This window comes from Kwoniella newhampshirensis, chromosome 7, assembly GCF_039105145.1.
Source record: "Kwoniella newhampshirensis strain CBS 13917 chromosome 7, whole genome shotgun sequence".
Lineage (NCBI taxonomy): Eukaryota > Fungi > Basidiomycota > Tremellomycetes > Tremellales > Cryptococcaceae > Kwoniella > Kwoniella newhampshirensis.
In genome coordinates, this window is record NC_089961.1 from 1,030,809 (window position 1) to 1,052,612 (window position 21,804).

General features: G+C 50.2%; 8 protein-coding genes and 2 non-coding genes across 10 annotated transcripts; 6 read left to right on the plus strand and 4 right to left on the minus strand.

The window, feature by feature from the left end:
• Positions 1-55: 55 nt before the first annotated feature.
• IAR55_004094 (ADP-ribosylation factor 6) lies at positions 56-1,047 on the plus strand (the record flags this gene model as incomplete). The annotated part of the gene is made up of 7 exons (XM_066947197.1): positions 56-83; positions 165-230; positions 358-461; positions 523-582; positions 634-772; positions 835-910; positions 972-1,047. The coding sequence occupies 7 exons, from the start codon at positions 56-58 to the stop codon at positions 1,045-1,047; spliced, it is 549 nt and encodes a 182-aa protein (XP_066802576.1).
• A 986-nt stretch (positions 1,048-2,033) lies between these two features.
• IAR55_004095 (uncharacterized protein) lies at positions 2,034-3,583 on the minus strand (the record flags this gene model as incomplete). The annotated part of the gene is made up of 6 exons (XM_066947198.1): positions 2,034-2,373; positions 2,427-2,515; positions 2,559-2,848; positions 2,905-2,986; positions 3,060-3,405; positions 3,462-3,583. The coding sequence occupies 6 exons, from the start codon at positions 3,581-3,583 to the stop codon at positions 2,034-2,036; spliced, it is 1,269 nt and encodes a 422-aa protein (XP_066802577.1).
• An 817-nt stretch (positions 3,584-4,400) lies between these two features.
• On the plus strand, positions 4,401-6,807 carry IAR55_004096 (uncharacterized protein; the record flags this gene model as incomplete). The annotated part of the gene is made up of 20 exons (XM_066947199.1): positions 4,401-4,428; positions 4,490-4,498; positions 4,556-4,599; positions 4,664-4,679; positions 4,736-4,780; positions 4,833-5,018; positions 5,070-5,156; positions 5,209-5,405; positions 5,453-5,549; positions 5,605-5,617; positions 5,668-5,714; positions 5,762-5,835; positions 5,881-6,010; positions 6,067-6,098; positions 6,152-6,175; positions 6,227-6,320; positions 6,376-6,439; positions 6,489-6,506; positions 6,599-6,663; positions 6,725-6,807. The coding sequence occupies 20 exons, from the start codon at positions 4,401-4,403 to the stop codon at positions 6,805-6,807; spliced, it is 1,353 nt and encodes a 450-aa protein (XP_066802578.1).
• Positions 6,808-7,108: 301 nt separating this feature from the next.
• IAR55_004097 lies at positions 7,109-7,199 on the plus strand. The gene has a single exon. It is a non-coding gene; the product is annotated as a tRNA-Thr (tRNA).
• A 503-nt stretch (positions 7,200-7,702) lies between these two features.
• IAR55_004098 (uncharacterized protein) lies at positions 7,703-10,765 on the plus strand (the record flags this gene model as incomplete). The annotated part of the gene is made up of 10 exons (XM_066947200.1): positions 7,703-8,064; positions 8,182-8,199; positions 8,253-8,289; positions 8,356-8,555; positions 8,612-8,865; positions 8,916-9,290; positions 9,340-10,285; positions 10,339-10,386; positions 10,441-10,529; positions 10,587-10,765. The coding sequence occupies 10 exons, from the start codon at positions 7,703-7,705 to the stop codon at positions 10,763-10,765; spliced, it is 2,508 nt and encodes an 835-aa protein (XP_066802579.1).
• Positions 10,766-11,039: 274 nt separating this feature from the next.
• IAR55_004099 lies at positions 11,040-11,128 on the minus strand. Its single transcript has one exon. It is a non-coding gene; the product is annotated as a tRNA-Thr (tRNA).
• A 607-nt stretch (positions 11,129-11,735) lies between these two features.
• Positions 11,736-13,571, plus strand: IAR55_004100 (uncharacterized protein; the record flags this gene model as incomplete). The annotated part of the gene is made up of 4 exons (XM_066947201.1): positions 11,736-11,979; positions 12,157-12,258; positions 12,404-12,619; positions 12,673-13,571. 4 exons carry the CDS (start codon positions 11,736-11,738, stop codon positions 13,569-13,571), a joined length of 1,461 nt encoding a protein of 486 aa, XP_066802580.1.
• Positions 13,572-14,069: 498 nt separating this feature from the next.
• IAR55_004101 (uncharacterized protein) lies at positions 14,070-16,018 on the minus strand (the record flags this gene model as incomplete). Its single annotated transcript, XM_066947202.1, has 7 exons — positions 14,070-14,292; positions 14,367-14,458; positions 14,582-15,242; positions 15,318-15,468; positions 15,523-15,620; positions 15,681-15,711; positions 15,781-16,018. 7 exons carry the CDS (start codon positions 16,016-16,018, stop codon positions 14,070-14,072), a joined length of 1,494 nt encoding a protein of 497 aa, XP_066802581.1.
• Positions 16,019-16,636: 618 nt separating this feature from the next.
• Positions 16,637-19,236, plus strand: IAR55_004102 (uncharacterized protein; the record flags this gene model as incomplete). The annotated part of the gene is made up of 3 exons (XM_066947203.1): positions 16,637-16,891; positions 16,986-18,116; positions 18,169-19,236. 3 exons carry the CDS (start codon positions 16,637-16,639, stop codon positions 19,234-19,236), a joined length of 2,454 nt encoding a protein of 817 aa, XP_066802582.1.
• A 163-nt stretch (positions 19,237-19,399) lies between these two features.
• IAR55_004103 (uncharacterized protein) lies at positions 19,400-21,246 on the minus strand (the record flags this gene model as incomplete). The annotated part of the gene is made up of 7 exons (XM_066947204.1): positions 19,400-19,599; positions 19,722-19,905; positions 20,001-20,302; positions 20,384-20,571; positions 20,666-20,812; positions 20,880-20,916; positions 20,988-21,246. 7 exons carry the CDS (start codon positions 21,244-21,246, stop codon positions 19,400-19,402), a joined length of 1,317 nt encoding a protein of 438 aa, XP_066802583.1.
• Between the last annotated feature and the right edge of the window lie 558 nt (positions 21,247-21,804).

Consider the following 21,804-nt stretch of genomic DNA (forward strand, 5'->3'; position numbering starts at 1 on the left):
CTCCATCCATTCACTTTATTTCACACATTCGTGAGACGAGTAGGGTGATCTCATCATGGGTGGCTCTCTGAGTAAGGCTATGGGTGAGTTCTCATGATGCCATCTCCCTTTGCTTCAACTTTGTTGCTTTCCCCGGTGGCTGACAATTCCGGTATGACGTGAAGGGAAGTTGTTCGGGAACAAGGAGATGCGTATTCTGATGCTGGGATTGGATGCTGCTGGAAAGACAAGTGAGTAAATCTTGCTCACACCTCATAAGCGTCAAGGCCCTGAATTCGAATCTCTACTCCTTCGACATACCTCTATCTTGTGGCCTGAGTGTGATAAGATGCAGGATAGCTGATGAGCGTTCCACAGCTATCTTATACAAACTCAAGCTCAACCAGTCCGTCACCACTATCCCCACTGTCGGATTCAACGTCGAAACAGTAACGTACAAGAATGTTAAATTCAACGTTTGGGTCAGTCCTCTTCCTCTTGTCGTTGAGAAGGTATCTTATGCAATGCTGACTTTGAACAAAGGACGTCGGAGGGCAAGATAAGATCAGACCGTTGTGGAGACATTACTACACTGGTACTCAAGTGGGTTCACTCTCGTTATGTTCATTATAGCGCCGCCGACCATCGTCACAGGGCCTTATCTTTGTGATCGACTCTGGTGACCGAAATCGAATCGACGAGGCGAGACACGAGTTAGATCGAATCCTTACCGATAGGGAAATGCAAAATTGTCTCTTGATGGTGTTTGCCAACAAGCAGGATCTTCCGGATGGTGAGCTACACCAGATGCTCCTGAGCGGCGGATGGAGACAGCTGATGTATATCCGGTCTTAGCAATGTCTCCAGCGGAAGTGACAGAGAAGCTTGGTCTGCACAAAATGAGGGACAGGTCGTGGTATGTCCATCCGAGGTGAGTATGGTGTGTTCAGTCAAATTGTGTAGCGTTCACTGAATTGAGTTCTCCTCCGCAGTTGCGCGACCACCGGGGAAGGCTTGTTCGAAGGTCTCCAATGGTTATCTCAAAATGTCAAGGGAACAAAATCATAATCTCCCTTGCAGTTCCTTCGACCTAGCCATACCCGATACCAGACTCAATTTGATTTCCAGACCCTTTCGTATTCGAGATATCCGACATTCTAGCACACAATACGATACCCAGTCTTTCTGTATATATCATTCCCTTCCATATTTCGATCAGGTCTTTCTTGTGCTTCTTGGGCTCTTGACGCCCGTCGAATTGATTAAGCCGTTTTGTGATTTGTTTATCCGTTTTCGCCTTTGGATACCTGGCCTATATAGAGCGAGATCTTGTGCCTTGAGGACGAAAAGAAAGAAATACGCCTTGATCTTGTCTGATTTTTATGGACCACGTTCGCATACAGTACGGTATCGCATGCCATATGTTGCAATTGCAGGTCATGGAAGGTTTGAGCTTCTCTCACTGGATCCAATCGACCGATCTTAAGGATGGGGTGAAGGACAAGAAGATTCTTGCGTGTCCGTCTGATCACAGGGAAGATGAAACGAGTAGGTCGAGTACAGTAGCAGGAAGATCAATTGTTGGTTGGTGCTCAGCCTATCCATCCACACCGCGATTTCCCATGTGCATTCCACGACGCCAGAGAAAGGGAAATGGACGGCCCAGAAATAAGAGTAACGTACGATGTGCCATGTTCGTAACGTTAGGTGGCTCATGGCAGCTGTTCACAATTTGGCAGAGTCAGATGATTCAGATCCGCCGAAAGGAAGGATTCGACTTGCGAGATAAGATACCAGACGACGGACGGGTCATATATATAGAAAGTGTTGGATTCTATGGGGATGTACAACAGTCACAGCTCAGGTTTGGCAGACAGGTCAAAGTTCTACGATTTTAAATGGTAGGGCATGACAATACACATGTATACTAACTAACTGACAAAAATCGCCTGACTCCAAACTAGATGTTGACATTAAAAAGAGCTCGCCATGTATCCGTTATATCATCAAATCTTTGATCGCGTCACTGTCCTCGCCCACTCTTCTTCTCCACGCTATATCGTCACCCAGCCGATAATACCAGCAAATGCTAAAACTAGCCCCATACCCACGCTCACGACCCTCATCCTGGCACCACTGCTCTGGCCTAATGGGTCACCGCCACCGCCACCGGGAGCTCCAGCCCTGCCTAAAGCGTCCCACTCTTTGTAGGCCGCATAAGCCATGACGACAAAGCTCTGTCCCTCCGGAGAATGGTCGCCTTGCTTGGTGAAATCGTTCGGGTTGACCACCTGTGTGAGGTAACCGGTCGAGTTGACGTGTGTTGAAAGTGCAGACAGCATATTGAGGGACGTGTTGACGTAGTTATTCGTGATGTTCAACGTAGACAAGCGGCTTTCGGTCCGAGGTCAGTATAGGGCTTTATGTTTGGGCAACTATTGACTCACAGTCCTGTGGCGGCAAAGAGCGCCGTGCCGGAAGTGTCTTCAAAACTCGAGGAGTCGGTGATGTAGTTACGGAGAAGTCCGTCACTGGTCTGCAAGTATAAGCGGAACTCTTCCCGACAGCTAACTCACGACATAACCCTGCGCGGCATCGAAGATCTCTGTGATCCAACCTTGCAGGTCGTTCATCTGGCTCGACATTTGTGACGCGTAATCACTCCATCGGATCGTTGCCCAGACCCTCAACATCCCAGCCGCAGCCCATGCATTACCAGTAGCCCAAGGATTCGGATCTGAAGTACCAGTCCCATCGACGATGTGATACCATAAACCGTTGCTTTGACGAAGGGCATTTCGGTAAAGAGAGCATTGTTGATAGGCGATTTGTATCAAGGTTTGGTTATTGTTGACAGCTCCGTAGTAAGCTAGGACCCTACGTCAGCGTACGCACACCACCGAGGGATGTTGTCAATTGATGTACCTAGGAAAGGAGGAACCATATACACGCTATCTGACCAAAGTTGAGCTTGATCCGCTCGATGTGAGATCGCCCCTGCGGTTGTCTTGAACGCATTTCCCTTCAGCACATGCACCAACGATAACCTCGATCGACAATATTGACATGATGAGACTCACTCTTGGCACATCGTACAAGATGTAGTTCAGCTCTGTGTTCACAGCATCCCCATAGCTGACTCCGTTGACCTGCGCGTTTCCCGTCGCGGTGCTGGCGATCATGATGGTAATTCCCAGACTGGCAGGATCGCCTGCAGCGCCATCATTCAACAGACGACTTCCACCATGCGCAGAGAGATTGGTAGCCGGTCGATTTGACATGGTAGTCTGAGCAACGTCGATGATCTGTCCGACCTGACCTGACGAGAGACCGCTGGGAAGGGGGACGGGATCCGTGGGAGAGAACACTGAGAGAGAAGGATAGGTCGCTTCGAGTATCGCTTCTGCTTTCGTACCATTCTCCCAACTACTCTCTTTGAATCAGCAAGCAGCAAGCGAAGGTTCAACAATAGCTGGACGCACCTGTGTACAGACACTTGGTTCATCACATTGTATACCCTGTTCAACAATGAGTCGCTGAGATGTGTCGCGTGGACCAACGGTGTGACTGCCAAGAGAAGGGCAAGAGGAGTGGTTCGCCCCATCGTTGCTTGATCGTCCCAAAATGGAGGTTGATTCAATGTAGATAAGATATGACAGTTGGTATCGTAGCCTGGGTATGTCTATGAATCTGAGCAACAACCATGTAAGCTGAGGAGGAAATGGACATCAATCATTCATGAGAAGGAAGATAGGAAGGAGAAAACCAATCTCCTCAAAAGATGAAGTAGGAAGGAGGGGGCGACGAGTGACGTCTTGGCGACCCTCTCGGGTGGCGTTGACTTTTTATTTTATTTTTGAGTCCGTCTTGTCTCGTTACTTCGGGATCGCCTCCGTCCCAAAGGATCAACAATGCTTTGGGTGTCGGCATCCTTGCCTTAGTCATCCACACAGAGTGGCTATCATCCTCATGGAACGGGCACATACACACCAGCCTCCAGCGTTGCAGGAAGGGGGGACATGACCCCATAGCTCATCATTTAATCTTGAACATGAGTGGAGCTATTTATCGATGATGTCGACGCGTTCCCAAATAATTGAGCATGTAGCATCTGGACCCGATCGTACCTGACTTCCTTTTTCTACCCTGCGGGGTAAAACAACGGGGGATTCGAAAACCTTGGTCTTGACACAATGACGTGTGTTATATATATATTGATAGTTGGATACCCTCACCACGTGGGGGGACATATTCCAGCGCGTGCTTTTTGCGCGTGTGGACCCTTTCAGACTCATTTCTGCTTTGGCCACCATAACATACACACACCTCGAGTGATGGATTGTTATTCCTAACATTCCTCCTTGACATCACTTCGTTCTCTTCACTCATCAGTTCTACTCCTCCTTCACAAGCTTGCTATTATGGGACGAGAAATCATCAACGTCTCTGGTGAGTGGAATGTAATTGCACTGTCATGTTGCATGCAAGCTGATTTTTCTTCTCCTCACAGTCGGTCAAGGTTTGTTATTTCCCGACGAGGTTGACTTGTAACGTCGTTGTGCTGACCTTTTCGTAGCCGGTAACCAGATTGGTACTGCCTTCTGGGAGAATATACTTCAGGTGAGCTGTCTCGTCAGACTCAATGAAAATGTGGACTCAGCTGACCTTTTCCTTCATGATCTAGGAACATGGCCTGGACAGTGAGCATTGTTTACGCTTCGCAATGAGCTTCAACCTCTGATCATATCTGGTATAGAGAGCGGAAAATATATTGGAAACGATGCTCAGCAGATTGACAAAGGTATATGGACCAGCGGACCATGTCCGCTCACCGCTGACATGCCCTCCTTCAGTCGATGTCTACTTCACCGAAGCTGGAAATGGGAAATACGTTCCCCGATCGATCCAAGTCGACTTGGAACCTGGAGTCGTCGATCTCGTTCGATCTGGACCCCTGGCTAACCTCTTCCGACCCGATACCTTCGTTCACGGCGAGAGTGGAGCAGGAAACAATTGGGCAAAGGGTTACTACACTGAAGGTGGGTGTGATGTTTTTGGCGAGAAGCTTGACTGACGTTATTCGAAAACAGGTGCCGAGCTGATCGATCCCGTCCTGGACGTGTTGAGACACCAAGCAGAAGGTGCAGACTGCCTGCAAGGGTTCCAGGTCCTTCACTGTGAGTCACTCTGCTCCTCCTGTGCCCATTGCTGTCACTGACAGACAAGAAGCTCTTGGTGGAGGTACCGGTTCAGGTCTTGGATCTCTCCTTCTCGGTAAAATCCGTGAAGAGTTCCCTGATCGTATGCTCGCAACGTTTTCCATCTTTCCTTCTCCCAAAGTCTCGGACACAGTCGTGGAGCCTTACAACACGGTTTTGTCAACACACAACCTGGTGGAGAACAGTGATATCACATGCTGTATCGATGTGAGTATTCGCGGTACCACCAGAACTGACCTTGGGTGCAGAACGAGGCTCTGTACAACATCTGTGTCAGCGACCTGAAAATCCCCTCGCCAGCTTACAAGGAGCTCAACGCTCTGATTGCAAAGGTCATGTGCGGTTTCACAAGTGAGTTCATATGCTTGTGTGATGAAACGAAGCTGACATCCAATCTGTCATTCAGCTACTCTTCGATTGTGAGTAAGCCTCTTTTTCTAGGCGTGAGCTCTGCTGACTGAATTCACAGCCCCGGTGTACTCAACTCTGACCTCCGAAAACTCGCTGTCAATATGGGTTAGTTCTCGTCGAATCTTATTCTGATCTACGCTGATTTTCCACAGTCCCTTTCCCCCGTCTTCATTTCTTCACCGCTGGTTACGCGCCTCTCGTCGGCTCCGCCGCCAAGGCATACACCGTAGGTGATGTCGTTGTTGCAAAACTCTTGACTGACTTCCCGTAGGGCACAAACGTTCACGATCTTACTGCCGCAATTTTCCAAAAACGAAGCTTACTGGCGGCTATCGACCCTTCATTCGGCAAGTACCTTACCGTGTCCGTGGCATACCGAGGAAAGCTCAGCATGAGGGACAGTAAGTGGACGTCATGACTCACTGATATAGCATCTGACGACTTGCTGTTCTTGTAGTTGAGAACGCCGTGTGGGACTTCCACAACAAGGTAGGTCGCCAAGACTTGATATATCAGGTCTGCCAAAGTTAATCCCTGGTCAGAACTCCGAGCACTTCGTTCCCTGGGTGAGTGGACACTGAGTATGTTTGGGACCTACGAGCTGACAGCCGTTGTAGATCCCTAACAGTTCGCTCACTACTCTTTGCACCGTGCCGCCTCTCGGCCAAACGTCCGCGGCCACTCTCGTTGCGAACACTACTGCTATCAGCGGTAAGCAATGTATATTCTGAAGAAGGGGCGAAGCTGATATATTGTTTGCCCGCAGAGGTGTTCAAACGATCTCACGGACAATTCAGACAATTGTTCAAGCGAAGGGCATTTACTCATTGGTGAGTTGGTCAACCAATGCGCAGAATTTTTCACTGACAACATCATCAGGTACACTGGCGAGGGAATGTGAGTCCAACATTCACATGATCTATCGGAGACTCTGCTTGGACCGAACCATAATCTTTGTGCACGATCGATGCTGACTGCCAACACGATAGGGACGAGCAAGAGTTTACAGAAGCCGAGGCGAACCTCGCGGACTTGTGTAACGAATACGACCAATGTGCGTAACATCGCTTACACGGATTTGAGCCTGTTGCTGACCAACTCTATCACTTTTTTAGATGCAAACGCAGATCTCGAGGAGGAGGAGTACGAGGTCGAAGGTGCAGAAGTGGCTGAAGAGGGAGAGTACTATGAGGAATAGACCACGATTCGTGAGAAGAAGAGACGGTATCGGAAACGGCGTAGACAGATTAGTGACGAAGTGGAATAAAAAGTATCAGCCTTGATAGTACACCTAATGAACTATTTCTCCTGTCCGAGGTGGTGGCAGGGTGTCGTTCTGCAAGTCTGCTATTCTTGCTATTGCTGTATAGACCCTCCTAAATCCAGGCAAGAATCACTCGCGCTGTTAGTACTTGACTGGAGTAGTCATGCAATCTCAGAGGACTCGTGCCATTTTTGAGTTTATAAAACACTATATTTTGACTCAAATATCAGATCATGCCTCTATAGTTTAGTTGGCTATAACACCCCACTAGTAAATCATCTCGATCTCTAATGGGGAGGTCAGTCGTTCGAATCGGCTTGGAGGCATTCTTTTTGGTTTCTTTCGCTTTGCAAGACTTATCGAAAGGTTCCCCATTTTTATCTTATCGAACACTCTTGTCGAACTGCTGTATGCTTTCCTCGTAGTGCATTTCCCGTAACTTATAGGATGTGCATCGCGAGGCGAAGCAAGTGCAACAGGGACAAGAGAAAAGGGTGGGCAGAGACGATATGAGATTCAGTGAAGTATGTGAGGGGAATAATTAATCCGTCGCGTTCCACGTCATGCCGGAGATCCGTTGTCTGCTTGCGCTCACTTGCATCTCGTACCAATTGGTCTGTCCAATTCTGGATTGGACTGTAATGCCATTCGACATCTGAGGTGAAGCCAACGCATCAAAGCAGCTCAGCGTGGTCTCCTTCCTCTCCCTCGGTCTTCCTGTCCCCTGATAAAAATTCAGAAGCTGGCCCGACAAAGCCAGCTACTGCATTTGTCTTTTCTCCCTTGTCTCTTCCGCAGCACCTTTCACCTAACCATCTATCCATCCATCATGGCACCCAAAACAGCCAAATCACCTTCGAAAGCCCGACCGTCCAATCCCTCCCAAACGAACTCTTTCGACACTCGCACACCTATCACACCTGAGCTTCAGACACCTTCACCTCCCAATGGCCCATCATCATCATCATCTTCAGCCGCTCATGTGGTCCCCAGTCCCGGAGGAGGGATGCCAGTCTTTTTCGATAGTAAGGGCAACAAATTGGCGTATCCCGTTCCGAACGGACTGAGTCCTGCCGCTATCAATAACACGGAGAGCTTGTTGAGATTCGTCATCTTGGCTTTGATTTGTGGGGCAGCTATTGGGAGTAGATTGTTTGCGGTGATCAGATTCGAGAGTGTTATTCATGAGTTGTAAGTTCATCTCTGTTCCTATATAATTTAGTCATGGCTTGGGCGATAGCGCAAAATGCAAGAGCTACAAACGCGTTGTGATTGAGGACACTAACTTTGGATTTGTTTGAATCATAGTGATCCGTGGTTCAACTTGTGCGTATCATCTTATCTATATCTCGGGTTCATCTGACTCAATCGCCTCGCAGCCGAGCTTCCAAAGTCTTAGTCAACGATGGTTTCTACGTGAGTCAAATCGTGACTCCAGCTCATTTGAAGAAAGCTGTCATTGAAGTGATGTTTTGTCCACAGGAGTTTTGGAACTGGTTCGACCCCACAGCATGGTATCCTCTCGGACGAACCGTCGGGACCACCCTTTATCCCGGTCTCATGGTCACGTCAGGTCTGATTTGGCATGCGCTGAGAGCCATCAACATGCCTGTTGATATCAGAAATGTCTGTGTCATGCTGGCCCCTGGATTTGCGGGATTGACTGCTTGGTCCACTTATCTGTGAGTATTCGTCGGCCCCCCCAACCCCTTTAGTATCAACCTGAATTTCCGACCAGATTCACCGCCGAAATGTCTACTCCTTCCGCCGGTCTGCTCGCCGCTGCATTCATCGCCATTGCTCCCGGTTATATCTCTAGGTCCGTCGCTGGATCATACGACAACGAAGCTATCGCAATCTTCATCCTCATGGCCTCGTTTTATTCTTGGATCAAAGCCCTCAAGACCGGAAGCTCTCTTTGGGGTATGGTAACTGCGTTGTTCTACGCTTGGATGGTGGCCGCTTGGGGAGGATACGTATTCATCACCAACAGTGAGTGTGTCGCTATTCTCAAGCACTACTATTCTAAATACCGTACGTAGTGATTCCCCTCCACGCATTCGTTTTGATCCTTATGGGTCGATTTAACAACCGATTGTACACGGCATACTCTTCTTGGTATGCCATCGGCACGATCGCTTCAATGCAGGTCCCCTTCGTCGAGTTCCTTCCGATCCGAACGTCCGAGCACATGGCTGCTTTGGGTGTCTTCGGTCTTTTGCAACTCATCGCTTTCGTTGAAACTGTTCGTCGATTGGTGCCTGGCAAACAATTCCAGCTTCTGTTGAGGGCTTTTGTCGTTGCTGTATTCGTGGTCAGTTTCGCTGCTCTGGTCGTTTTGACTTTCTCAGGGTGGATTGCGCCTTTCGCGGGTCGATTCTACTCTCTGTGGGATACTGGATATGCCAAGATCCACAGTGAGTTTTGTCACCCGTTCTATCGGGGCGTTTGCTGACGTTGACACAGTGCCAATCATCGCTTCGGTGTCTGAGCATCAACCCACGGCCTGGCCATCATTCTATTTCGACCTCGAAATGCTCATCTTCTTCTTCCCGGCGGGAGTCTACTGGTGTTTCAAGGAACTCCGTGACGAGCAGGTATTCATTATCATCTACGCCGTTCTTAGCGCCTACTTCGCCGGTGTCATGGTCCGACTTATGCTGGTCATCACACCCGTCGTCTGTGTTTCCGCCGCGATTGCCTTCTCCAAGCTTCTCGAGGCGTACATCGACCCTGCGATCCCTTCAGACGCCGCGGATGAGAGCGCGGTCGAAGATCAGCCCGTCTCGAAGAGTAAAGCGAAGAAGATGGCTGCGGCTAAGCAAAGTCAACCGTTCTCATTCACTGGGCTCCTGAGTGGCAAGTCTAGTTCAGGTATCTTCGCACTCGACACCCGATTTGCCGTCGTCTCCACTCTCGTCTTGTTCCTCTTTGTCTTTGTCCACCACTGCACTTGGGTCACATCTTCCGCGTACTCTTCGCCATCCGTCGTCTTGGCCTCGCGTAACCAGGATGGCAGCCAGAACATCATCGATGACTTCCGAGAAGCATACTACTGGATCCGACAAAATACCCCCAAAGATGCCGTCGTTATGTCATGGTGGGATTACGGTTACCAGATCGCAGGTATGGCTGACCGACCAACTTTGGTCGACAACAACACTTGGAACAACACCCACATTGCTACAGTCGGTAAAGCAATGTCTTCGAGCGAGGATGTTGCGTACCCCATCTTGAGGCAGCATGATGTGGATTACGTTTTGGTGATCTTCGGAGGTCTACTAGGATATTCCGGAGACGATATCAACAAGTTCCTGTGGATGGTAAGGATTGCACAAGGTGTCTGGCCGGATGAGGTTCAGGAGGTCAACTACTTCACTCAGCGAGGAGAGTATGCCGTTGATGATCGAGCGTGAGTGCAACAAGGCTTGGATATTGTGATAGTAGATTGACGCGATCGTCCAGAACCCCTACCATGAAGAACTCTCTCATGTACAAGATGAGCTACTACCGGTGAGTGAGACCTCCTCTTAACAAGCAGTACAGCAACTGATTCCAGGTACACAGATTCCCCGAGCTTTTCGGTGGTCACCCCGCCCAAGATCGAGTGAGAGGTCAAACTATCCCTCAACAACCTATCGTACTCGATACACTAGGTAAGTGAAGGCCCTTGCGATGTGGGAGACTGCTGACATGTGACCGCGTGCGACTAGACGAAGCATTTACATCAGAAAACTGGATTGTTCGGATATACAAGGTCAAGAAGGAGGATGCGATCGGAAGAGAACATAGAGCTGTGACGGCTTGGAATGGAGGCAAGAAGCTGGGTAAGAGCGCAAGTGCCAGTGCGAGTGTTGGTGCGGGGGTGAAGAGGGGAAGACCAAGCATGTGATGAGATGAGTGCGAAGTCGAGCAAGTAGGAAGCAAAAACATGCTAGATGCATAGGATTTGAGTGAAACCAAGCCTGAGATCGCCGTGTCACCCGCCGATCGCAGAGCTTCGATGGTCAAAAGAAAGCAATTGAGCAGATGGGCACAGTTCTTGGTCCGTGCAAGACTTATACTCAGCCTCAGCGATCGAGTAGGTCTCGGCAACTAATAATGTGAACAGACAAGACCTGAGCCACGATAATGAAAGCTAGAAACAGGAAAAAGAAATCACACGCTGCCTCCAAGCCGATTCGAACGACTGACCTCCCCATTAAGGTGAACGAGTTTACTAGTGGGGTGTTATAGCCAACTAAACTATAGAGGCTAGTCACGTGATTGCTCGCGTCAAGCGCTATTCTGTGTCTTATATATATTTTCACATCAACCGGTAGACTTGAGGTCATTCTGTACTATTTTCGCGTCATTGGTTGAAGTCAGTAGCGGCTGTTGGTGCACTCAAGTAGGCGAAGACCTGCATACTGGAGAGTCGGGATCATCGAGCACACCCGGTCGCATAGCACAAGTAGACTTCTCTGGTGAACCCAAAAATGCCACGTTGATCCCACGCGCTGATTCCCATCCCTTCCCTTTTTCTTCCCTGATTCAACTATGATCATTCAGATTACCTCTGGACTTTGATTTCGTCTCAGCACCCACAGCGATCTCTACGAGTCGGCGAATCGTCAAGAGTCCTCGGCACATCGCATCCGATCGCATCGCAGCATCGAGATCGAAGCAGAGCGTGGGCCATCATTCGCTACTTCGGACGAGCAGTGGCGCGACGAGTGGGGTCTCAACCGAATTAAAAAGGTGACCATTCAGAGGTCCGGAACGATCGCCGACCCGAGCATATCAGCAATTTTTCGTGAAACAACGACTTGATCGTGCCCATCAACGAGACATTCGATCCATTCAGTACACATACATCCAAGATGCCACTCTCACTCAAGCCCCGCTCCCCTCTTCCACCATTCACATTCTCTCTCCCTTCCCCACCTTCGCAAGAGACGGTACCGGACATTCCACCTCGTCCGCCTGGCGATTTCATCCCGGAGAAGGACATGTACATGTTCGGCACGTATCCGCTCTCGGGTGCGGGGGAAGTGGGCAGGGGGATGATCAAGTGTAAGAGATGTATGAAGGTCGGGCTGGAATGGGCGGCGGGCGAACATCGGAGTGAGTTGATGGACGAGTTCGAGTTCGACTTCGTGTGGCGGAGGCAGGCGGCGAGAGAGATTTCTTCAACCCAACAGCGCACGGGATCAGCTCTCTTCATGGGAGCAATGTGATGGTCGTCGTACTCGTGGTCGACGTGGTGGATGTATGTCGGTCCGCTGACACCTATCATGACAGGAATATGTAGTCATGTTCTGGATGGGACACCTTTGACGACGAAAAAAGTCACAAAGGCAAGTAAGACGACGGATGCTTCGAAGAAGAGGCGAGCTTCGGAAGGTGAGTAGCGTGTCGCCCGTCTCAACATCGCTCGCAGCATACTGCCGTCTGGAAACATTTCCCTTCCACCTTCCATTCTCAGCTCTTCACTCATTGACTTGGAACTGCCGCGTGCTGAGCTGACATTGTACATCACTCTTTCCAGTCTCAGATTCTTCCGTTTCTCCCAAGAAACGCGTCAAACTTCCGCCTCCACCCTCTCTGGACGGTACGGCAGACGGAGACGATGAACCTCTCGCTTCATACAAGGGTCTCAAGAAGAGTGAGATCAAGAAGCTGCAGAAGGAGAAGGTGAGATTGGAGAAGAAGGAGGCGAAGGAGAGGGAGAGGTTGGAGATCGCGGAGAGGAAGAGACAACGAGGTGGGTCTGCGTCTTCACCTCTTTATCAAATAACGCTAAGGCTCGTTGCAAAGCTCTCTGTCCAATCAACCTCGATCGCCAATGTGGTGTGATCAACGACAAGCAAATTCCCTGTGCCCGATCTCTCACTTGCAAAACCCATACTGTCGGAGCCAAACGAGCTGTCCAGGGTCGAACTCGTTCATATGATGAGCTGTATCTCGAATGGCAACGCGAGCATAATCCCAACTTCAAGGAACCTGCTCCGAAGAAGGAAAAGCCGGAGAAAGAGAAGGAGAAGAAGGTACTCCCGTCTTCAGGGAAAGATCTCAAGAAGAGGAAGTTTGGAAAGATGGGCAAAGGTGGGGTAGACGAGGGCTTGGAGGACGATGAGGATGGACATCGAGAACTGGAAGATCTGATCGCTCTAACCAGAATGGCTGGCGAAAGAGTCAAAGAAACCTTCGATTCTCTCGGTACATCTGCGACGACCCCGACAAATCCAGCTCCGACAGACCCCGCTGGACCTGATTCTGCGGCTGGTTCAGCCACGGGGATCAGTCCTGCCAATAGAGCTTCAATGTCGTCTACTCCTTCACTCACAGGCCATACGGCGAAAGCGAATATCATCCCTTTCCAATCTATCTGGCGATCATCTACCAGCGAATTCGCCGATGTCGGTCAGATGCTCACGAAAGCTTTGGCGGCGAGGACAAGACCTATTCACGTGGCTGTACCAGGTCCAAGAGTGATCGTTCCGAATGTCGGAGCAATGGGCGGACACAGTCACAGTCACGGCCACGGACATGGACATGGTCATGGTCATGGTCATGGAATGGCACAGATGAATGCCGCTGGCGCCGGTGGTGGCAGGATACCAATGACCATGGCAAGTGGACAGGGAGTTCCAACGTCACATCCCCTGGCTCATGGTCATGCGGGTATGGGAGAAGGACCAGGTGTCGCAGCTTAGTCCCTTGTTCCTCTACGTTTCACGACCTCGTTCTAGCAATGGCATTGTGTCCATTCCTCATTTTGATCATCCGTGTTCCACCCATTCGCGCGTTGTACCTCGCAGACTCATATACTTGTATTGCATTTATGGATGTGAACCTGTTTTCCGTCCCGCAACGCACAGTGGCGCATCCGGAAAAGTCAGCTTAAAATCAGTCGGAAATCAAGGTTGAAAGAGACCAGTTCAAGAGCTGCAAACCAACCCATCAGTTTGCGCAATTTGTAGACCTGTGGCTTGACATCATGTGATATGAGAAATATCACACATAAGCATGACCAAGGTATCAAATGCAACAGGGTAATATGATGATTGTGCAGGTCTCGACCGTACCAATTGCGTTCTATATACAACCTCTCCCCATTCTTGTCCCACGACTCCTCAAACTTCACCACGTCTCCTGGCCCAGCAAAGAGGAGATCTCAAAGGCCAGTTAAGACCTCCAGTCGATATTACGCCTCATGGACAGGTGATTCTAACTCTCCTCTCCACCAAGTTGTCCGTGCCCAAAGTCGCCAATCCCCGTCTCACCTCATCCAAACCATGAGAGACGAGCTCATCCGCACCTACACCGGGTCGACCATGGGTCTCGTTACTTGGTGTGAAGACCCATTCTTCAGGGGGTGGGAATGGTCGTGCGGTGATCGCTGCTAGTTCCTGCTTGATGATGTTTTCAGTGAAACTGAAGAAACAAAAGATGATGATCAGCTTCTCTCCTCCTCTGTCTGTTTAGCAATTTTCGGGCGGAAGACTGACTGGTCCAGGTTCAGATCGTTGCGATCGTATCCGAACGGATTCTCTATCTCCTCTCCGATCTCTGCGAAGCCAATGACGATGTAAGAGGTGATCTAGATGAGACAGCACTACGTGTCAGCGACGAACTACTGCAAATCTCCACATGGGATTGACCGTGTCTAGGTCGACACCATATGTTGAAGTGATTGTTGGGACGTGAGCCCCAATCAACATACCACAACGGCAGGAATGGTGATCCAGCCAAAACCAGTTCCATACAGCTGGAATGGCAGAACAAGACAATAGATCCAAGTGACTTCCCAGATATGAGCGTTGTAGCTCCACGGAATCGGGGTCGTCAAGATCCTTTCCAGGCTGCTCAGAGCCTCTGACATGCTCAACAGTGCAGCGATGAGAGAGTTGATGGTCGGCACATCGATACTTTTCCGACGCTGAAGTGCTGCAATCCAAGACGACATGAACATGGTGATTTCTAACGGCACGTTCTGTCCAATTCCGCCACCTGATCGCGAGGGAGCTTTTCTCTTCTCCTTCATGGCCTTGCCGCCCTCCGCTTTGAGTCTCTGACGTCGAGAGATAAAGTAGTGGAAAGGGAAGGTCTCGGACCAACGGAATTCAGGTGGATCTCGAGCCGGATGAAGTCGAGGTCTTCGAGGAAGTCTGGTACTCGACGAGAAGTTCACGGTAGGGGTGGTTGGCGATTCGAGCATTTTGGACTCGGCCGTTGACGATGATGGGGATGAGAAGTCTGGCGAGTGGACATGCCGCTGTTGTAAAGGACCAGAAGCGATGTTGGCTTCTGCGGCAGTTGGAATACCAGAAGGGAGATCGAGAGACGGAATGAACTTGACGAGATCGTATAGGTCCTCATAGAGGCTGGCAGCAGACCAATAAGACTTCAGCTGTGCGACAAGTGGTCCATCCTGAAATATGATAAAGGAAGAGACTTACATTCCCTCCTCGCCGCGAAGATAATGCTTGACAGCCACAGCGAACGCCAAACCCATCCGGACTAGGGTAGCCTTTTCCAATACCGCCCTGGTAGTATCCTGCGCTCTTGCTTCGGGGTCCTCAGGAGGTGTAGCCAAAAGCGAGTCGGGGCCTATGCATGATAACAAATATGAGCTCAAAAGTCATGAAAGAGTCAGTCACATACAATGTATCCAGACCATACGAGCCCAGGTGCGGTTAGCCAGGATGATCTGAGACCATAATCGACGCCCTTCCATGTAGCTGTTATACGCGGACGATGTTCTGTTGAGATTGGTTAGCGCAGAGCCGGTCTTGTCATTGAAAGAGACCTGTAATCCTTACCGGTAACTCAAGGTCAAACCGAGCAATACACCTGAGACCCCACTATGGTCAGCTTGGAATGTCCTTGGTATCACAGAACGGACAAAGATTATCAGCACACCTAGAACGGTCAACATCGTCGCAGGCACAGTCATCTCCGCCTCCGTCTTCATGTTGACCAGGACGATCATTGCCGACCATCCACCGAAAAAGAGGAGGGTGGGCCATACTCGAAAGAGGGCTGTTGCCGTGATGGCTTGGAAGAGGAGTTTGATGAATTTGTGCGGTCTATGATTGAGGATATCGAGGTCGGGATGCTGGACAAAGTGCGAGTCTTGAGGAAGGGGTGTGTGTGACATTGTAGATGTACGGCTGTGCTTCATGCAATGCTTCGGCGGGGTCTAGGACGGTGGATGCGTTAGCTTTCAGTCGCGTTTCGATGGCCCGGGTGATATGAAGAGTGAAGCGACAAGCAGTCTGATTCATGAGCTGGACAACAGATATGATGATGAAAGGATCGCATGAACAGTCATGACAGATGTATGTGCGTTGCCAAGACACGAGGACTCAGTGCATGGTGTCTGATTGGAAGCGGGGTGAAGGAGAGTGAAAGGACTTGAAGGAGAGATTGATTGATTGATTGATTGATTGAGACGGTGCGTTTCATCCTCGACGCGTTTTCAAAGACAAAATCAAGAAAATCAATCCGCCGACAAATACTTTTCCTTTTGTTTCTCTTCCTCTTCCACCTTGCTCCACGCCAATCGAATAAAGGTCCATTTCCATGCCCATCAGATGATATGCAAACCTTTGCCTGGACTTCATAGAGCTAGAGACCTGACCTTGGCTGAGCATGCCTGTTGAGTTTCGTCGAGATCGACTGTTCCTTTTCCCTATTCGCGATCCACGGCAATTCCCGCTGCGGGAAGCTATCAGATCTCAGCCGCGCAGAGTGCACTCGCACGATGGTGCTCTCCATGAGCACGGATTATCATCGATCTTCGAACCGGTCGCATAACTCCCTCAATGCCAAGTATGATCGTATCATCGGTAAAGTCGCCCCTAGGTCTGAAACCTCGAGAACGGCCGATTGGATCCAAAAGGCAGCGCCTGATAAGGAGGGAGATATCTTCAAGATACTAGGAGTGGACAAGGAGAAGTTTGAGAGCGAACAGGGGTGGAAAGGACCGGGATTGAGCTCAAGTAGACCGACCAAGCTATCACAGGCCCTGGTGAGTGAGCTTCATTCCTCCCCTCCATAAGATGGACCATGATACTCTGTCGGGTGTGAGAGGAACGCTGAGGCACTACTCTTTCTCGTCATAGCAACCGCCGCTGCCGGAATGGCTTCGCAATGGACCACGACCAAAGTCTGTGAAGGAGCTAATCGAACGATCTACCCTCGCCCGACCGAAAGCACAATTGGTCTCACATTCTCAAACTCCACCCGCTCAGTACTTTCCTTCTCATGCCAGCTTTGGGGACGTATCTCAAAGCGTCTTCCCTTTCCCGCCGGGGCCAAGTCAGCAAGCCGGTTCGGAGCAACACGCACGATATCCTGCCTACTTCGCGGCCCTGTCGCCCACAGCGGCCTACATGGACGGTGGGAGCACACACCAGCCATTCAGGAGCATACTTAGGGGACCTGGGTATCAACAGCGTCATGATGTGTCTCAGTACCATTATAGCCGGACACATTTACCTCTCAGATCCTCGTATCAGCCTCTTCCAGATCACCCGGGCTTAACTCACGATAGACCCACGCAATTTCCTGCTCAGCTCTACTCAACGAATCCTTTGAATCAACTTCCATTCACTCAGCATCGCGTTCGGTTCCGCCCGTCTCCTCCACAGATCTTCTACTCTCCTGCCGAGTCGACTCGGAGCAACAGCGCTGACATTTCAGTCCCCTTTGGGCGCTCAACTCCTTATCAACCGCAAGTCCTCACTCAGCCGATACATCAAGCCAATATGCCGGTCGTATCTCAAGAGGCCGACCAGAATCTCACTACGCCCACATCACACGTGCGAGTCAATGTCCCTCAACCAATATTGCCAGCTCTTGCGGACAAACCCTTGGAATTTGGCTACCCGGATCAACCGCAATCTTCATGGTCATGGCAACAGCCAAGCGCAGTACAAGTAGCTCCATACCAAGTCCGCCCACCTTCCCGGGCTGTGCAGCCTCCTCCACAGCATTCCGCGTTTCCGCGGGACAATCCAGTGCCGAATCAGCCTCGTGCTGTACCTTCTCAGCTCCTTGACGCTCATCAGCAATTACTAGCACTCAGGGACGCCCAGAAGAAGGGCAAGAAAGAACGATTCCAAGTTGTACACGGTCACAGTTTGAACAAAAAGGTGGTCCGTGTACTGGAGACGATGGCAGCAACTGAAGAGCACGACGAATTGGACTTGTTGGACCCAGGGCGGGACAGGAGTGGAGATTGGGACATGAGGGTGGGTCGTAGTCCATGGTCAGTCGTTTTCAAACACTGATGTCTGGTCATAGGATACGACGCACCCGGTACCGCAAGCGGAGCATCAACGCGCTAGTCAGCCGGTGCCGCTCGATGTCCGCCTAGGTTACCGTCACCGGAATTATGTGTTGGAAGGTGCCACGTCTGCCTCCTCGACCACATATGATACTGATTGCTATTCGAACACATCCTTGTCCACGAGTGACGATGCTTACATCCCAAGCTCAAGCCCGTCGTTGAATAGCAAGAAAGCACGTAGACACCAAGATCAAAAGCGAAAGAAGACTCATTACTCAAGCTCATCAAGTCACAGAAGGGTCAGGCGTCGTTTTTCTGCCAGATCTCATGAATCCTCAAGCGCTTCGAGAAGACGAAACCCAAGGTGGACATCCACATCGAGCTCTTATCGACCTACAAGTAGTGATGAGTCCCACGATTCCTATGATACGGGAGATTCCGTGGAGACAAGCCCCTATCTCCCGCCTAAGAATGTCAAAGCTCTATCAAGCATTGAGAAGAACGTTACTCTACCTGCCTTCTGTCCTAATGAGAACACTAAACTCAAGAATGACAAGGTCTTCAGGGCTCCCAAGGCGAAGACCGAGAATTTCGTCCACGCGAACGCGCCAAAAGGATGGAAGAGGAAGCTCGCCCCGGTGGTATACATCCCAACAAAGAAGACTGACAACGACGACGATGACCCGATGGACGATATAGAAGTGTTTTCGGACGATCAGGTGGATCATAAACTGAATGAAGAGGAGTTGGAAATGGAGGTTGACGTGGAAGATATTGACAATGATCCTCATCATGATGGTCAGAGAATGAGGGCGACCTCGATCGGGCCAGGTATCAGAGGGGAGAAGAGGTTGTTATCGCCCGTGATCGAAGAGGATGAAGAGGATCAAGAAGAGGAAGAGGGACCAAATTCAGAGAAGATCCCAAAGATTGATGCTGGGCAGGGAACGATGGCAGGGAGCCGGAATGAGCACGTGCTCATGATTGAGGTGAAGGAGAAGGATGAAGGTGGATTCGGACCCGATTGCTTCGATAGAGAGGGAGGAGAGTTGGATTTCACAATCTGGCGAGATCCTTTCTAAGCCCATCGGATAGTGAAATGACCCTCAACTGACCCATCCCGTATTTTGTGGATAGTCCGTCTGTCTCAGATACACTTGTGTCCAATTATGAATATATGCATGTGTCTATGTCTGTCTATGTGCGTATCTTCCCGAACTCAACGTATTATCAATCCATAATACCTTATATCGTTTTCTTGTCCTTCTCCGAATAGACAATCTCGCTGCTGATCCTGACCATCCCACAGAGCTTGAGTCGTTCGACCAGTACGCCGCCGAGACCTGTCGAAGGGGTGAGAACACCGCCTTGTTTGGCTAACGGTGGTAAGGAAGTGCCTTGAGGAGGAGGTAGGACGAGTGAAAGTGCTGATTCGACGAGCATATCTGGTGAATGGGAGTGCGAGGCAGGAGATGAGCTATCAGACCACAATGCATGTGTTCATGTAGAGGGCAGGGCCGCGCTTTGTCGAAGAAGGGCAACAAGGAGGTTGAAGTAGCACACTTACAGCAGGTATTGAGATAGCCTGGATCACCATCTCCTTCGAATTTCGTGACGACCTGCACAGTCTCGCCGAAAGGAAGTGGTTTAGAAGTCGACACATTCGTCACTGTGTAATGGCCCTTTTCAAGTTCTTCCAACGAGGACCCTTCGCCAGCTTTTGGCAGGAATCGGAGGAACAAGTTTCGAAGCTAGTATGGATTTCGAGGTCAAAAGCCAGTCAGGATCAAGAATATCACTGAGATTTGTATGGTACTGCGATACATTTGAGGTGCACTTGACTCACCGTTTTAGAAGTGTAGAATAGACCGAAGAACAAGAAGAATCCGAAACTGGCCAGACCGGATCCTAATCTTCCTGCACCAATATCGAGGCCTTCGGCATACCCCATTCCTTCTCCATGGATCGGTTCGTCGCTTTCCGTGGAAGAAGTCCTAGCGGGAGTGAGGGCAGAAAGATATTGTGATCGACGGACGATGGTTCGGTTGAATGGAAACATGAAGAAAAACGAAGCCCATCGTGGAGAAGACAGGGGTGGAGAAGGGAGGAAATAGGTGAGTGACGGAGCAGCGGGTTTTGGGCTCTTGACTGGGAGGGAGAACATGGTCAGCGTTCTTTCAGAATACACTTCGATACTTGATGGCCAGGTTGATGGCGGATGTGACTCACCACCGGGACATAAAGCGTATTCGCCACTTCGTCTCTGATCGGGTGGTAGTTCGGCCACGGACACCATACTCTGCACAGTACCACCCGACATTGTCGCCTTGACTTGGAAGAAGGAGGTAGAGTCGGCGAGTGTCAAGCCGGGGTGGGCTGTTTGCAAGGTCTTAAGCGATACGTAGACTGAGAGGTCGCTGAGAGTCGACGTGAGGGTCAGCCAAGTCACTCGCAGAAGGTTGACAGGCCGTTTCAGGCCGTCTGCAACGAAATGACAGAGTTGCCACCCACGAAGGCACGGAATCAAAGCCTGAGGCGGGTATGATTTTCGCTCCTGTCGAAGCAGCCAAGCCGTGGTACTTGGGTATAACGGTTCGGGCCAACCAGTCGGCTTCGCCACAGAGATCGACATAATGTTTGCCAGATTCGGCACAGGCTCTGTGGATGTAAGACATCGTCAACGGGAAATCGGAGTCGCTGAGACGCAATCGAATGTCTGACATACTTGACAAGGGCTTCGCCATTGTGCCATCTGTATGGACCTGCAACGTCGAAAGTCAGTATTGGACGACTTCGAGAGACGAATCGAGCAAATGAGTCAGTCCAACCTCACCTGCGAGATTCATCACCACGTCGCCTCTGTTGACTAGCGCCTTGACAGCTTCCTCGTCACCCAGATCGCAAACCACAATCTCTTTCGAAGTCTTCAGTCTCGCATTCACACTGTTCAATCGACCCGCATTTCTACCGGATAAGATGAATGCGAACGCTGATGATTCTGGATGAGACTCTAGATACGTGAGGAGCTGGCGCGCGGTGTACGAGGTCGCTCCGTAAACGACCAGTGTGGGTTTCGGTGATTGTTGAGGCATGTTATCGACAACACTGCTGTGTGCGTGCTTGCGTGCTTGCGTGCTTGCTTGTTGTGTGTATGCGTGTATATCCAAGTTGAGACAGGATGAAAGAGAACCCCCGATGGATCACAATTTGAAGAAGCAGGCGAGGGAGTATAGCATCAAAGAAGACAAGGCTTTATCAGGGGCAAGACAAAGGATTGATCGGCAAAGCCGGGCTGTTCACACGTCTTCGACGGAATCTATACCAGTAAGTATGCATGATGTCAAACCGAACTAGATGGATGGGAATCATTTATGTCACCGTATGGGTAAATCACTAAATCCCCTCCCCCGTTGACCATCGAGGAAGCGGTTGAAGCGGTCGACACCAACTCCCAAAAAAGGATGAAAGACTGCAGTACTCGTAAAGTTGCGTAATCTCTCTCGATAGGTCAACGGTGCCTGATGAAAGATCCGTTATCTTCGGAGAAAGATCATGCATGGGCTGTGCAAAAGACGAGAAAGGACAAAAGTGTTGGGGACTCGTACCGGTACGCCGAGCAGCGCTTACTTGTCTTGGATGTGAGTTTAAAC